Here is a 15,560-nt window from a genome sequence, read left to right on the forward strand (position 1 = left end):
TTATATCTGCTCTTGATGTCATCCTCCCTCTCTGTAGGTTGTTCTCCTTTCTCCCTTGAAAATACCAATTAGCTATGGAGGTTTTGCCATGCCTTTTTTCCTGCTAATCTGTAAACCTTTGCTTTTAAAAAGATCTTTGTTTCATTTTTTTGGCAAATCAGGCCCATCCCCAGAGCTTGACAAGTTGCTCTTTAAAAAACCAAAACCAACCAATCACTTTTACTTTTTTATTTCTGAAAGAAAAAGACATTTCTTGGAATCTGGGATGGCCAGTTGGGTGTGACTGGTATCCAGGAATAACATGCTGCAAGAACCAAACATAGTCTCCCACTCAGTCAACATGAGTAATGTCCCTCTCTCACCTAGCTTGAGCACAGGCACAAACAACAGCTACACCACAGGCAGCATATGAAAAAAAAAGAAGACCACAATCATTTCACAACTCTGCTGTTCAACGTGAGAGCTGAGGCCAATACTGAGCTTGTGACCACAATATAAAATGTTCCAAGCTGGTAAAATCAGGAATCCTATAGGGAACCCCCCACACCACTCAGCAGATCGTGTGAGGGTCTGTTGTTACTGAGGCCTATTTGCTTGAGGCTTTTTGTGTTTGTTTTTGTTTTGATACCCAAGTCCCCAAATCATTCTTTTACAGACAATCCTGAATTAGAGGATTATTGCTTGACATGATGGCAGCAATGAGACCGTTGGGCAAACAGAAAGAATCCCACACACAAACTGATGTGCCCATTTCTGAAGAATAAGGACTTGGACCACCCCAACTGAATCACCCTTCACAGAAACACAGAGTGGCTGAGGCTGGAAGAAACCTCCAGAGACCAGTGTCCAGTTCTGGGCCCCTCAGTTTAAGAAGGACATTGAAACACTTGAACGTGTCCAGAAAACGGCAACAAGGCTGGGGAGAGGCCTTGAGCACAGCCCTATGAGGAGTGGCTGAGGGAGGTGGGATTGTTTAGCCTGGAGAAGAGGAGGCTCAGGGGAGACCTCATTGCTCTCTACAACTACCTGAAGGGTGATTGTAGCCAGGAAGGGGTTGGGTCTCTTCTCCCAGGCAACCAGCACCAGAACGAGGAGACACAGTCTCAAGCTGCACCAGGGGAGGTTTAGACTCGAGGTGAGGAGAAAGTTCTTCACCGAGTGAGTCATTTGTCATTGGAACAGGCTGCCCCGGGGAGGTGGTGGAGTCACCGTCCCTGGAGGTGTTCAAGAGGAGATTGGATGTGGCACTTGGTGCCATGGTCTAGTCATGGGGTCTGTGTTGATAGGTTGGACTCAATGATCCTCGAGGTCTCTTCCAACCTTAGTTATACTGTGATACTGTGACCATCTGGTACAACTCCCCTGTTCAAGCACAACCACCTAGAGCCAATTCCCCCAGACCATGTTGAGATACATTTTGAGTATCTCAAAGGATAGAGATTCCACAACCTCTCTGAGAAACTGTGCCAGAGCTCAGTCACCCTCACAATGAAGAATTTTTCCCTGCAGAAGCTACAGATACCACTTTTGAGATTAGTAACTCCAAACTGCTCTGGTATCTCCTCGTAGTGCCTAAAAAGTGCTGAGTTCCTGGACAAACAGAAGCACGTGGCTCAGACATCTGTAAACTTTCCGCCCAGTACTGTTGGTCTCTTTGAAAAAGCCTTGGAGGTTTTCAACATCATTTTTCTCCTTGAATTCAGTGACACTGAAATTTATCTTGGTGCAGACATACAGTTCAGTATACAAACAGCAGGACCTGCTGTGATAAGAACGTGGAATACTAACTGTTAATGACTCTTTGCAGGCAGGACTTTGAAATGCAAGACTTGGTGGTGCTTGGTAACTGTCTGCACCTGCATCCTGTGTGGAAATGCGTCCTCACAAATGGCAACCGGGAAATCAAACTGACACTGCTTTCCATTCCCTGTAAGTCTGGGGATGCATTAAGTCTTCCACTTTAGCACACCAGCTACCACAGAAGAAATATTAAGACACTACAACATATGGGATAAAAGTAGTTTATTTTGCTATGAAGTTTACTAGTTGGTAAAATTTGGAAGAATAAGTGAATGACTGAGCATATGCTGGTTTGTATCATGCTTTGTATGTCACACTTGTGGCTGCAGATGTTTATTTCAAGCAACCTAAGAATCATTTTGCATCTTTCTGCAGCAAAACTGAAAGAAATAATCCCTCAACTCCGGCTGATAAACATTACAGAGAACACTTTTGAGGAACACCGGGCCTGTCAGACTGTTGTATTTCCAAGCAACACATGATAGATAACATTAAAGACTTATCCTCAATTGATGTGATTTTTCCTCTCCACTTCTTCTAGCCTCATCTGCCTCGAGATGAATTTAGTTCCTCTGAGTGGTGCCAGGAAAAGGATTTCACTTCTCAGCCCTGTCAATAATTTATCCTCTGCCGGAGAGAACGGTGGCTACAGACATTCTCCCTCCCAACAAACGCCTCCAGGGACTCTTCTTAGAAGTGAAAAGTTGATTCAGGGACAGGTCCCACCCTTTTTAATTAAAATACTAATTTCACAGTCTTTTCTGATTGAGGACTGCAAGACAGAGATACCAAACAGAGATGCCGTTAGCATATACATTTGGCTATCTGGAATACACTATCAACCTTGCCACCAGTTGGCTGTGGTGTTACAGAGCTGTGGGAGATTTGCCTGCATTGAGCTACCAGACTCAGCCACTCTGAGCAACGGCAGAAAAATTTGCACTTCTTTACTTGTTCAGCTCAAGCACCTCCATCCCCAAATTAGCCTTCCCACAGCAGATGGACCTAGCACAGATTTGCTGGTTAAAATACAGCTCTTCCATGGAATATTTCACAGAGATGTAACTCCAGTAATGCTATGTATTACTGTGAGAGAAGTGCTTTACTGACAAAAAATGGGGGAAAGAACCCACAACGACAAAACACACAAAAATCCCCCAAACCAACCCAACTCTCTTAACTTATTCAGATGCAAAATCAAGGTAAAGACACCAGCTTACAAACAAACCCCAGCACTGGAAAGCATTAGAAAAGTAGAAGTTTCCAAACATTTGGGTTTACATGCCCTAATCCTACCTACTATGTCAGGCAATTTTAGGCTGAAATTGTACTTTCTATTTTAGGATGAATTATTAGCCACCAGCTGAGGTGAAACATATGTTACAGTTGCCAAACTGAATAATCACTCTCTTGTAAAAGCACACATGCTTGTGTAAAGATTCTGAAGCAAAGCAAAATTCATTGTGAAGGCCATTAATTCCTGCTATTTTTCAAATGTGAAAGAAAGGTATCTCTTCCAGTTATATTCATTAATTTTGATGTAACTACAGATGTTCTGACTAATTTTGAGCTATGGATTTCTAACCTCAAAGTGAAGATCTCTTCCCTGGGGGGAGGAGGAAACATCGTAATGATTGCGTTACAGGTGTTGGTATATCAAATAGCCAAAACCCACCTAATGCTACTGAAAAACAGCCACTGTGAGCAGGCATTTATTAGCTCCTCCACCTATTTCCCAGTTCCAGCAGTGGAGCTTCCTGGGAGTGTGTGAGTGAGTGTTCTCACTTATGAGCTAAACTTAACACATGCTGCCTTATCATTCTGGTGACAGTAAGTTACTAATGATCAAACCCTGACTCCTTATAGGGAAAGTGCTGTTCTCAGGAGAACTCTAGATCTTTGACCAGAACTATAGTCTGCTTGTTATAAAACCTGTCCAAAATACAATTCCATGCAGTTTTCCAAAGTACATAGAGTTTGTGTTTAGGCAGGGGGGCAGGGGAAATAACAGGAAGAGCAAAGAAAGGTATAAATATTCAGTATTTAACAGCAATCACTTTGTGCACGTACTGATTATTCTCATGCTTTTCAGAGGTGCAATTCAATACTGAAAATGGAAACAAGAGAAGCTGTCACTTGGTATGTTTTGGACAAGTTCACAAAGTAAAGAAAACACTGTATAAAAGAACAGGTACCATCTGGTCAGATGCCAGAATCAAAAAGCAAGTGGAAAGTGGGTCAAAGAGAAATGAAGGGGAAGCGCACGCACACTCCTGTCACTGAAACAAGGCAAACTACAGTAGTCACTCAGTGTTTTTCTTCCACCTCACTACTTACTAGTGGGAACGTTTTGCCCTGAGGGAAAATCTAGGAAAGGCCTAATGCTTGAAGGTTTACTTTATTTCTTCAGTTGATGAATGCACCGAGTTTACAATGGTCGCTGGTTTCACATATAAAATTAAGACTGCACAGCCTTGCAAGCCATGCATTAAACTTGGTCATTATCATTTGTTAACAGCAGCACAATGTTAAAACAATCAGTAATGTGAGGTCATTACATCAAATGAAGTGGGTTCAAGAAGAACAAATCTTGTTCTGGGCAGTTAGTTAATGATTTCGGAGCAGTACCTGCTGCAGTGACTCAGTTCCTTCTGAAGATCTGCTTTGCTTCGAAACGTGAACATGAAAAAAGGTACATTTCTGTTGTGCCCTGAAGTAAGGTAACACAACAAAGGCTGCAGTGCCCTCCCCCTCCATTATTCTCCCCAGTCCACCCAACACAGTTTAAGGATGCCCTGTCAGGACAATGCCATGGTCTCCTTGCACATCTGGATGCTGCAGGGAAGTCCAGAACGGGTTTAAGTACCTAAACTACTGGCAGAATTGACATACAGAAACATGTGGCAAAAGGTTTGGTTCAGTTCTAATGAAAATCAGGAGTATGATTTCACACACCTGGGCAATTTAGGCAGAAAAGACTGAAAGTTTTGAGTTGTTCAAGGGAAGAAAAAGTCGTAATGAAAAGCAACTGGTCCCTTAGGTTTGCCTCATCACAGTGATGTCATAAGATAATCAATTAAAGCCTGGTACACTCACAACAACAGAAAGGCAAATAGTCCTATGTGTAGCAGACTGTCAACCTTTGGAACTCCTCATCACAGTTCAGAGAGATAGGTATGCCCATCAGATAACAACAAGTACCTAGTAACACTGGAACTCTTACTATTTAAATGTAGGCCTGCGGGCCCTGAGGCAGGACAGGGACATTATGTAACTGCTATGTAGGAGCAAAGACAGGGGAGAAGACCTATCCAAACAATTCTAATTTAAAGCAGTTCTATGAATAAAGCTAAGCCCAGGCACTTCAACATTTAAGGGTTCAGCTCAGCAGAAAACTCTTCAGCTTCAACTGAACTTCCCCAGGCACTCATAACCTTTGATAATTTGCTATCTTCATTACCAGTTCTGTTACTTCTATTCAGGGCTGAAACGGAGTCGACTTGAGGGGGCACAAGTTTGGCAGAAATAGAAGCAATAACAGCAAGGAAAAATGATGCTCCAAATTCTCTAGGTTCTGAAAACAGCAGTCAGCATCAAGGTGGACATAACTGATCTCTAGGATCTACACCCGTTTTCATTTTCAGATTAGTAGAAAGGCCCACATACTTTTATAACAGAGCAAACCAATGATTTAAAGTCAGATACAGCCCCCAAACCTGTTAGGAGTGTCTGTTTCTCTGCTCTTTGAATTAGTGGAAAATAAGAAACATTCATGCTATCTTCTTGCTTTTGTGACGCCATGTTTCACTGCTAGCATGTGCTGCTTGATGTCAGTCACAACTCTGTATGTGCAATTTAGTGCAGTACTTATTATCAGAAGGTCCATCACAGTGGTGTTAGCAGGAGGGGCAACTCTAAAAGGGACACCAGAGTTGAGCAAGAACATACAGCATGGTGCTTGACAGCAGTCACTTGCAAAATGATGTTATCAATCCGTTTATGAAGGGGTTTTTGGGGGGAGGTGTAATTAAAAGAAAGATAGAGTTAACCAGGTTGCAAAAGACTTTCGAGATCATCAAGTCCAACCCATCACCCAACACCACCTAATCAACTAAACCATGGCACCAAGTGCCTCATCTAGTCTCCCTACTATCCCTGCTTTTACACTCAACTCACTAGGTTTTTATGGACCTCAAAGAGATGCAGTTCTTTCTTCTTGTGGATTTTTTGTACACGCCAGTAATGTAAACATTCTTCTAGGAGTAACTTTTATGAGTTACCTTGAATTGGTAGGCCTGAAGGAATAACTTCTCCACTGTTGCATGTCTCAGGCATTTACTCTTATTCAAAATGTGGCACAGCTCACCACAACAAGATTTCTTTAGTCAGGCAACCACCAATTTCTGTTTCTCCTTCAATGAATGCACTGTCTGTTGAAGGCATTCATATGTGGTCAAAGCAAGTTTTCAAGTAAGCTGTTTCATCATTAAAACATTTCTTTCCAATTACCACTCCGCTGCTAAAACAGCAAACTAGGAACCTGCAGTTAATTAATATGCAGTTAACGTTAACAGCCCTGCTAAAGACTGCAGAACTACAGACACATATAAAACAAAGCCTGTGCTTAAGTACTTGCAGCAGAGGCATACATCAATGCACAACGGGTGCCCCTCACATGAGGTAGGATTTGGTGTGCTGGCTATTTTTTCATCCATTTGAACCATTTCCCATCAACATGTTCCTCCTTCACTTCCAGCGGTATTCCAGCACTGCCAGTTTTTAGCTGCTAACCAAAGATGCAGCTCTTCAAACTCAATCTTGTAGGTGTTTCAGCTTACTGAGGAAGGCACTGAAAACCAGAGGCGTGTTACCACCAGGGTCCTACCTCACCAAAACCCAAACAAAAATAAACCGAGTGCAAACGAGTCCTGATAAGCAAGCAGTCGAATGCGGCCTATAGAAACAGCAGCTTCAGAAATAGGCCCTGCTGCGCTCCCTTCCCCATGGGCAAAGATGCCTGAGTCTCCATCGTTACATCCGACTGAGCGCTGATAACCCCAAGTCCCCTCGGCCACCCAGCCCAAATGAGAAAGAAACCAGGGCTAAACCCGTCTGTTTGGAAGTGGCAACATCACACAAAAGCACTGGAGACAGCGACTGTTGTCTGCTAGCCACGACAAGACGAAAACCTCTAAAGAGTTTCCTGAATTCACTTCCTTTTTTTGTTTGTTTGTCTGGCAGAGAGCAGCCGGCAAGGGCTGGGCAGGGTCAGGGCTGCCCTCAGGCCGAGCTGGGGGCACCGGGGCCTACCAGGAAGGCACGTTAGCACCGGTGACAGCCCGGCGGCTGCTCCCGCTGGCCAGAGGGGCTGTGCCGGAGCCGCCCCGGCCCGCAGCGCAGCCCCGGGCACTCGCTCCCTTCTCTTCCGGCAGCCCCGGCCGGCGGCGGCCCGCGCTCGGCCAATTCGCTCCCTTCCCGGGCACCGTGCGGTGCTGGCCGTAGCCCGCCCGGGCCGCTCGGCCTCCGCCTCCCTGCCCTGCGGCAGGGGCGAGCCGAGATCGGCGGGACCAGCGAATGTGCCGGCTGGGCAGGGCCCTTCGCCGCTAGCCCTGCCCCGACAACAGGCCGTGGGGAAGGGGCGCTGCGCCTCGGAGCCCCCCTCCCCGCGCCCCTCCTCCCCCGCGGGGCCCGCTCGGCGACTAGGCCCGGCTCGCATCCCCGGTGCGGCGTAGCCGGGTCCGCCGGCGGCCTTACCGCCTCCACGGCGTGCTGCAGGATGGAGGTGAACTTGGAGAACATCCTGTCCCGCGACTGGAGCAGCCGCTGCCGGGAGGACCGCGAGAGCTCCTCGATCCGCCGCCGCCGCTCCAGGGTGAGGGCTGCATGCGGGGTCCTGGCCGCAGGGATCGGGCGGGCGGACGGACGGCCGCCGACTCTGCCTCCCGCTTCCCGGCGGACACCGTGGCACTGACACCGCCGGGCTCTGGTGACGGCTGCGAGACTTCAGCTGTCCGCCCCGGCGCGGCCTGCAGGGGCCGCCACCCCCCGCACGCAGCCAGCCGCGCCGCGGGGAGGCCCTGCCGGGCGCCTCGGCCCGGCCCAGCGCAGCGTGCTCAGCTCCGCTCCGCCCGGGGCGGCTTGGCCCGCTGCCACTGACATTGCCGATCGTAGGGGGCCGCTTGCGCCGGGCTTGTCCAGGGCACAGGCTGCGGGCACTGCAGGACACGGGCAGGGCTGAAAGTGGGCAGCGAGCTCGTGTGCTCCCGAGCAGCCCCCCGCGCCTGTTGGCAGCTCTCGGACAGGGAAGCAAGGGGGAAGCGACGCCCACCACCGCTGTCTCCAAGCCCAGAGGCCATCAGGCTCCAACAAAGGTCCCTGGGTTTACAGAGACCTCTTTGCTTCGTGAGGGCTGGAAGACCACCCGCGACTGCCAATATGTCCAGATACGGAGCAGCCCAGGTGTGGGTGGCCAATGGCCTGGCTTGCTCTCTGGTGGGACAGTTGCGATCTGTGACCATCTGCAGGGACTGTGAGGCCCTCGGGGAAACTATGAAATGTCTGCTTCGCCACAAGGCAGCATAAGGGTGATAAGCTCAGAAATTCAGTAACATCTTCTTGTTGGTAGGTCTGGTGACAATGTCCTGGCTGAGGTCCTTCTGAGCCTTGCAGCATAGGGCTGCATGAGAAGGCCTTGTGGCAATGCACCTTACTTGTGCCACTCCTGTTTCCCCTCTCCGCCCCACCAAGAGATTTGAAGACAACAAAGAAGTCTTTACTTCACCTCCAAGCCAAATAGCAGAAAGAAAAATACCATCCCTGGCATTTTCCTACGGTACAGGAAAAGCAGAGGTAAGGTGGTGTGAGCAGAGGTTATAGAAGTAGCTGGTGAGCAGTGTGGTGTTTTGGGAATAGCTACAGTTGATGGCAGAGTGTTTGGATGCTGGGCAAATGAAAGTAGAGGAATAGGAGTGATTTGACACTTGGGGAGCAGAGTGAGATGTTGAGAAAGTGACAGACCACTGTGAGAAAGGGAAGAGATCCTGTAGTACAAAGTGGAGAAAAGCTTTCTAGTTAAATTTTGGAGATGAATGAGCATAAACTTCCTCATGTGCTAGGAGCATATGAGACAAATCAAAAGTCAGGACAAAACTATTTAACTGGTGTATTTTAAACTGTGTCATCTGGAAAGTCTGACTACAACTTCATCTTGTGGTGAAGCCTTAGTCATGATCCTGCCATACTGATTGTTTTTATTTCCATGCTTGGCAGGTGTGGAGAGGTACAGTCCACGTACTATGTGGAAGTAAATACTAGTTGTATGTGGGCATCTTTGCTGAAGTGGCTAAGGAGCAGAACTAGCTATTTCCTTCTGAAAATGCAGGCATATCAAATAACATACATTTCAAAGATAATTATGGTTTTTTTTTCCCCCTAAAATATCTGCTTGTTCATCAGAAATAGTGTGGCCAGCAGGAGCAGGGAAGTCATTCTGCCCCTGGACTCAGCACTGGTAAGGCCATACCTTGAGTCCTGTGTCCAGTTCTGTGCTCCTCAGTTTAAGAAGGACATTGAGACACTTGAATGTGTCCAGAGAAGGGCAGCGAGACTAATGAGAGGTCTCGAGCACAAGCCCTGTGAGGAGAGGCTGAGGGAGCTGGGGTTGTTTAGCCTGGAGAAGAGGAGGCTTAGGGGAGACCTTATTGCTGTCTACAACTACCTGAAGGGAGGTTGTAGCCAGGTGGGGGTTGGTCTCTTCTCCCAGGTAACCAGCACCAGAACAAGAGGACACAGTCTCAAGCTGCACCACGGGGAAGTTTAGGCTTGAGGTGAGGAGAAAGTTCTTCACAGAAAGAGTTGTTGGCCATTGGAATATGCTTCCCAGGGCGGTGGTGGAGTCACAGTCCCTGAAGGTGTTCAAGAGAGGATTGGATGTGGCACTTGTTGCCATGGTTTAGTTAGTCAGCAGGTGTTGGGTGACAGGTTGGACTTGATGATCGCTGAGGTCTTTTCCAACCTTATTGATTCTATGATCCTATAATTCATCGAGTTACATTCTGTAGGTGTTCTTAGTGGGCAGTCACATGAAGAAACATAGGTACTATCTCTGTGTTTAGGTAGTTAACTGCATGGGTGCTGCATTTGGAAGGTGCAAATCTTATATGATTTAACAGAAACGTTTCTGTTAGGCTTCTAAAGTGTGCTCTCACAGACAAACTCCTCTGCAGACAAATGTAAGTGGTGTCCACTATAGCTTTGCAACACATCCAGATTAGTATTGATTTTAAAGTATATTTTATAGGTATGCTTTTATTTATATTAGTATTTTTTATGTTATAAATACAACTCAGGAGCTGCATTCAGCCTGCTTGTGTAGTTTGTACTGCAGGTTTGCATTGCTTCCGTTAAAAAGCAAAGCAAAGGACAAAACAAATCTGCATGACAAATGTGGATTTGAATGCAAACAGGTTGTCGGCAAGTGAGCTGAGTGGTGAGCCAGCTTTTCTCACATCACTGTCAAGGTGTTTACTGTGCTAATGGGGACCTTCCTGTTCTCTCACCATGGATACTGATTTGGAGCCTACATCCATTTTCTTCAGAGAGGATAGAATAAACTAGAATAAACCAAACCAGGTTGGAAGAGACCTTCGCGATGATCTTGAAGGTCTCTTCCAACCTGGTTTGGTTTATTCTAGTTTATTCTAGTTTATTCTATCCTCTCTGAAGAAAATGTGAATTTAAGGCACAGGTGCTTGATTTAAGATGTCTGAGAAAAGATGGTAATTTATAATGCTCTTTGCAATCCATTTGGGGTTTTTTTTGCAAAAATGCCTTTTGGGTGGGCCTGAGCCTTCCCATCTCTGAGCAGCAGCATTGATAAAGAAGCAGTGAGGTGTCATGAAGATAGCAAAGGAGACAGTTTTATAACAGTGAGAGTATTCCTAAGTGTACTTCACCATTTATGAAATCATAAGTCACCTCTCCACAGCGGTTGAGGTAAAGCTTTTCTAATGCTTGAGGGCCTCATTATCCTAAGAGTGCCTGATGCATATTAAAAAATCATTGGTTTTTATAAACAGAGGATTTCATTGTGGTTGGAATTCAGGTTTTGATTGTAAAGGTGACATTATATAAGGACTCCTCAATATGAAATGTCTTGAAGAAAATATCACAGGGGTGTGATGATTCCTAAGCCTATTAAACAAGTTGAGTCTCTGCAAATAACCCTGCAATTACTTACAGTGTGTTGAGGTGGAATTTGTAGCCATACTGCAAAATCCACTCTGTGGTGCCTATGCCTATTGCAAACTGTAGATATGGGTGGTTTTTATGCTCAAATATCTCAAGTACATGGAGATATGAGCCAGCAGTGTGCCCAGGTGGCCAAGAAGGCCAATGGCATCCTGGCCTGCATTAGGAATAGTGTGGCCAGCAGGAGCAGGGAAGTCATTGTGCCCCTGGACTCTGCACTGGTTAGGCCGCACCTTGAGTACTGCATCCAGTTCTGGGCCCCTCAGTTTAAGAAAGACATTGAGACACTTGAACGTGTCCAGAGAAGGGCAACAAGGCTGGGGAGAGGCCTTGAGCACAGCCCTGTGAGGAGAGGCTGAGGGAGCTGGGGTTGTTTAGCCTGGAGAAGAGGAGGCTCAGGGGTGACCTCATTGCTCTTTACAACTGCCTGAAAGGTGGTTGTAGCCAGGAAGGGGTTAGTCTCTTCTCCCAGGCAACCAGCACCAGAACAAGGGGACACAGTCTCAAGCTGCGCCAGGGGAGGTTTAGGCTCAAGGTGAGGAGGAGGTTCTTCACTGAGCGAGTCGTTTGTCATTGGAATGTGCTGCCCAGGGAGGTGGTGGAGTCACCATCCCTGGAGGTGTTCAAGAGGAGATTGGACGTGGCACTTGGTGCCATGGTCTAGTCATGAGGTCTGTGTTGATAGGTTGGACTTGATGATCCTCGAGGTCTCTTCCAACCTTAGTGATACTGTGATACTGTATTTCTCACTGCTGGGAACATTAGATAAATACTGGCAGACCAGTGGTAAGGCAGATCCCTGGAAACTAATGGAAAAATTACTGCATCAGTTTCAATGCAAAAGATCTGACCTCAGATGAGGTTTCATTCTGTTTGGATACTTCTTGTGCTCCCTGGACATGATTCAATTGGGAGTGACTCTGTTAGGGACAGGCTACCAATACATGTCATAAGCAACACTACTTCTTCACCTGTTCACACTTGATGTTGCTCCCACTGGAGTAAACACAAGTATTACTACTTATTTTAATACTCTTGAGAGCAGAGCTCTGCTGATTACTTTTAGTTGTTTTTGTGGCAAGGTATTTCTTTTTTTCTTTTAGGGTGGCACATGCAGGAAGTGTTTTGCCTGAATGTGAGGTAAGACACAGCTCGAAGGCAAGGCTGTTTTAATTGATAGAGCTTTTGGGAAGCGACTTTTATCCTTCTTACAAATTAATTACATTCTCTAGATTAAATCAGTCTAAATGGAGTGAAACAGTGAGATAATGTGCCAGCCTGTTATCTGAAAATCTCTCTGCTGTTTGGATTGATGGCACCAGGCCAGTCTCTAATAGATGTATTGCTCTATGTTACAGAAGAACTTCCTGCTGTCTGGACTTTTGCTTCTGAGAGGCTGAGGAGTTGGAAGGCACACTTCTGTACCCCAGAATGAAAACATGCTAGTAGAGCTATACATAATGTCTGTTCCTATTTTGTGCAGGAATTTGTTGTATTTGCAGTAACCAGATTGACATCTATGTTTGCAGTGACTACTTGATGAAATAAAGAATGAAATGTTAGCTCTGCTTAGCATGATCGCTGCTTTTGAGGAGGCACAAAGAGATGTTTGAAATCATCTTCATACCCCCCTGATTCTGGAGTCTCTTGCTGAAAGCAAGCATTCTGTGCACTGGATACGAAACAGCACACAACAGGATTGAAGTCCACCCTGTACTCCTCCCTTATTTGTAGTATCATATGTGCTTCTGTTTACTTCTTTTCTCATCATGAATATTTTCTTGTCTGTCCTCTCAGCTGCACCTTCCTCCTTGCTGATGTGCTGCTAGCAGCATGTAATCAGCTCATGCACTATTTCTTTGAATCACATTTCCAGGCATTCCACAGGCTGTGCATCATGTTGCACATCTGCACATCTGCTGCTTCTGCAGAGACATTCTCATGTTACAAACTGTAGTCATTAATCTATTGTCTAATTGCCTACCTGTCAGATCTGCAAGTGTTCCTACACCATCACTCATTGCCATCATGGAAGACACGATACTGGGTTGGGTGGACAAATACACACTGCCAGTAGGCTATTTATTATGTTCAGGCCTCAGTTATACTGCCTGCACTACTCTGCTTTAGCTTATGTGATGGATTATAAGGGAAGCTACAGGGAGATCAGAAGGACATGTTACTGAAGTGGGATATTTGTTTTCCAAACTCACCATGTTTTCTTCAGATACCTCTCAAAGTGTTAGAATCCAAGCTTCCCTCTGTAAGCAAATGTATGAATCTGCTGCCATAATGGTATCTGCAAGTGTTAGAACATAATGAATTATTGCAACAAGATAAAATACTCTCAAATATGGTCAGCTGGAGCTTAGCCTATTTTGCTGAAGTCTGCCAGTTAGCAGGAACAGAAGTTTACTTGTTCTTGTGGTAGTGGAAGCTGAGATAAAGATTAATGATAAACTTCTGAGTTTGTGCTATATTGCAGCCATGATGACTGCAGGAGTCTCAGTGTGGTATAAGACATAAAACTGGATTTTGCCCCAAAATACTGGCAAAAAAAATACTTGGGTGGTCCACCTGCTGTGTATTGGTTCCCTCAACCATTTGTCTGTGTACTTGCAGAGAGAGAAGGCTAGCAACCAGAATCTGCATGTATTTCTGGGGAGAATGTAGGTGTTTAGCCTTGACCCTACTAAGAGATTTCTGAGTAATTTTCAGATCAGCTCTGACTGATTTGTTGTTTTCTAATGCATTAAAAATATATTTCACTGTTACTTACATCTTTGGATTTAGAGCTATAATCTGTTCATTCCTAAAATGTCATCAGATAATCTGTTTAATCATAAGCAAAAGCTCATCTTTAGAGTCAATATGAGCTATGCAAAATAGTTTTGGCACACTACTGCGAAGCAAGCGTAGAAGCTTTCAGCAGATCTCTCTTTCACATTAGGCCACAATTAAAAGTAGGTTTTGTCAGAGCTTCAGTTCAGATATCTTTATAGTATCATAGTATCAGTCAGGGTTGGAAGGGACCACAAGTTCCAACCCCCCTGCCATGGGCAGGGACACCCCACACTAGATCAGGCTGGCCAGAGCCTCAGCCAGCCTGGGCTTAAACACCTCCAGGGACGGGGCCTCAACCACCTCCCTGGACAACCCATTCCAGGACTTCACCACTCTCATGGTGAAGAACCTCCTCCTCACATCCAGCCTGAAGTCCTTCCCCAGCCTTCCTGTAGGCCCCCTTCAGATACTGGAAGGCCACAATTAGGTCACCTCGGAGCCTTCTCTTCTGTAGACTGAACAGCCCCAACTCCTTCAGTCTGTCCTCACAGGAGAGGTGCTCCAGCCCTCTGATCATCCTTGTGGCCCTTCTCTGGACACCTTCCAGCACCTCCAGATCCCTTTTGTAATAGGGGCTCCAGAACTGGACACAGTACTCCAGGTGGGGTCTCACCAGGGCTGAGTAGGGGGGGAGGATCACCTCCCTCGACCTGCTAGCCACACTTCTCCTGATGCAGCCCAGGATCTGATTGGCTTTGCGGGCTGCAAGTGCACACTGAGAGCTCCTGTTGAGCTTTTCTTTTTGTCCACCAGCACCCCCAAGTCTCTCTCCTCAGGGCTGCTTTCCAGCCTGGATTTGTGCCTGGGATTGCCTCGACCCAGATGCAGGACCCTGCACTTGGCTCTTGTTGAACCTCATGAGGTTGGCTTGTGCCCACCTCTCCAGCCTGTCAAGGTCCCTCTGGATGGCCTCCCTTCCCTCCAGTGTGTCTGCTGCACCACACAGCTTGGTGTCATCAGCAAACTTGCTGAGGGTGCTCTCAATGCCACTGTCCATGGCACCCACAAAGATCTTTGTCCTGGGGCATAATTTTAAGTATTCCATGAAGCCTGATACTAAATATTGACTTTGTAAAGTGTGTTAATTTTGAAGCAAATGTCCAAAATATTTCTGATGCAAGGTCCTTGGTAGTGGCTTCATTATTACTTTTAAATGTTTGATAGCACAGTAATCTAGAGAGGCCCAAATCCTAGTGCCACAAAGCTCTTCAGTGTTCACTATCCATGGAGTTACATCACAAGATTCTGTGATCTCCAGCATTTGGTTGATCAGAAGGGGGCCCATAACTCTTTTGAGTGCTGCTTGTGGCCTCTTGGTAGAAACAGGCTTTTACCAGAAGAGGGCACAGATGACCTTGCTTCATCTATGGGACACTAAGCAAGATTCAGAGAATCCCTCACAGCTATTCTTTGGGGGAGAAAAAAGCAACCCTGTGTATCCTGTGAAGAATGAATTGGTAAACCAACTCGTAATGTTACCTCTGGGCTTAGCTGCTGCCTGTTGGCTTGCAGAAGTTTTGGTTGCTACACTTGGTAGCCTATCATCTTAGTAGTTCTCTTATCCCTCTTAGTTCTGAAATCACAGAATCATGGAATTATTAATGTTGGAAAAGACCTTTAAGAACATCAAGTCCAACTATAACCCAACTACCATGACCACGAAACTA

General features: G+C 46.1%; 1 protein-coding gene across 1 annotated transcript in view; it reads right to left on the bottom strand.

Annotated features, from left to right (window-relative positions):
- FHIP2A (FHF complex subunit HOOK interacting protein 2A) overlaps positions 1–7,780 on the bottom strand; it is a 41,435-nt gene extending 33,655 nt beyond the window's left edge. The window contains exon 1 of the mRNA XM_068139302.1: positions 7,555–7,780. Within this exon, the coding sequence (XP_067995403.1) occupies positions 7,555–7,599 (45 nt within the window). The 5' untranslated portion in view covers positions 7,600–7,780. The remainder of the gene's footprint in view (positions 1–7,554) is intronic.
- Between the last annotated feature and the right edge of the window lie 7,780 nt (positions 7,781–15,560).

The sequence above is a fragment of the Melanerpes formicivorus genome, unplaced genomic scaffold (assembly GCF_026170545.1).
Source record: "Melanerpes formicivorus ecotype bairdi unplaced genomic scaffold, bMelFor1.0.p_v2 SCAF_6, whole genome shotgun sequence".
NCBI classification, from domain to species: Eukaryota; Metazoa; Chordata; class Aves; order Piciformes; family Picidae; genus Melanerpes; species Melanerpes formicivorus.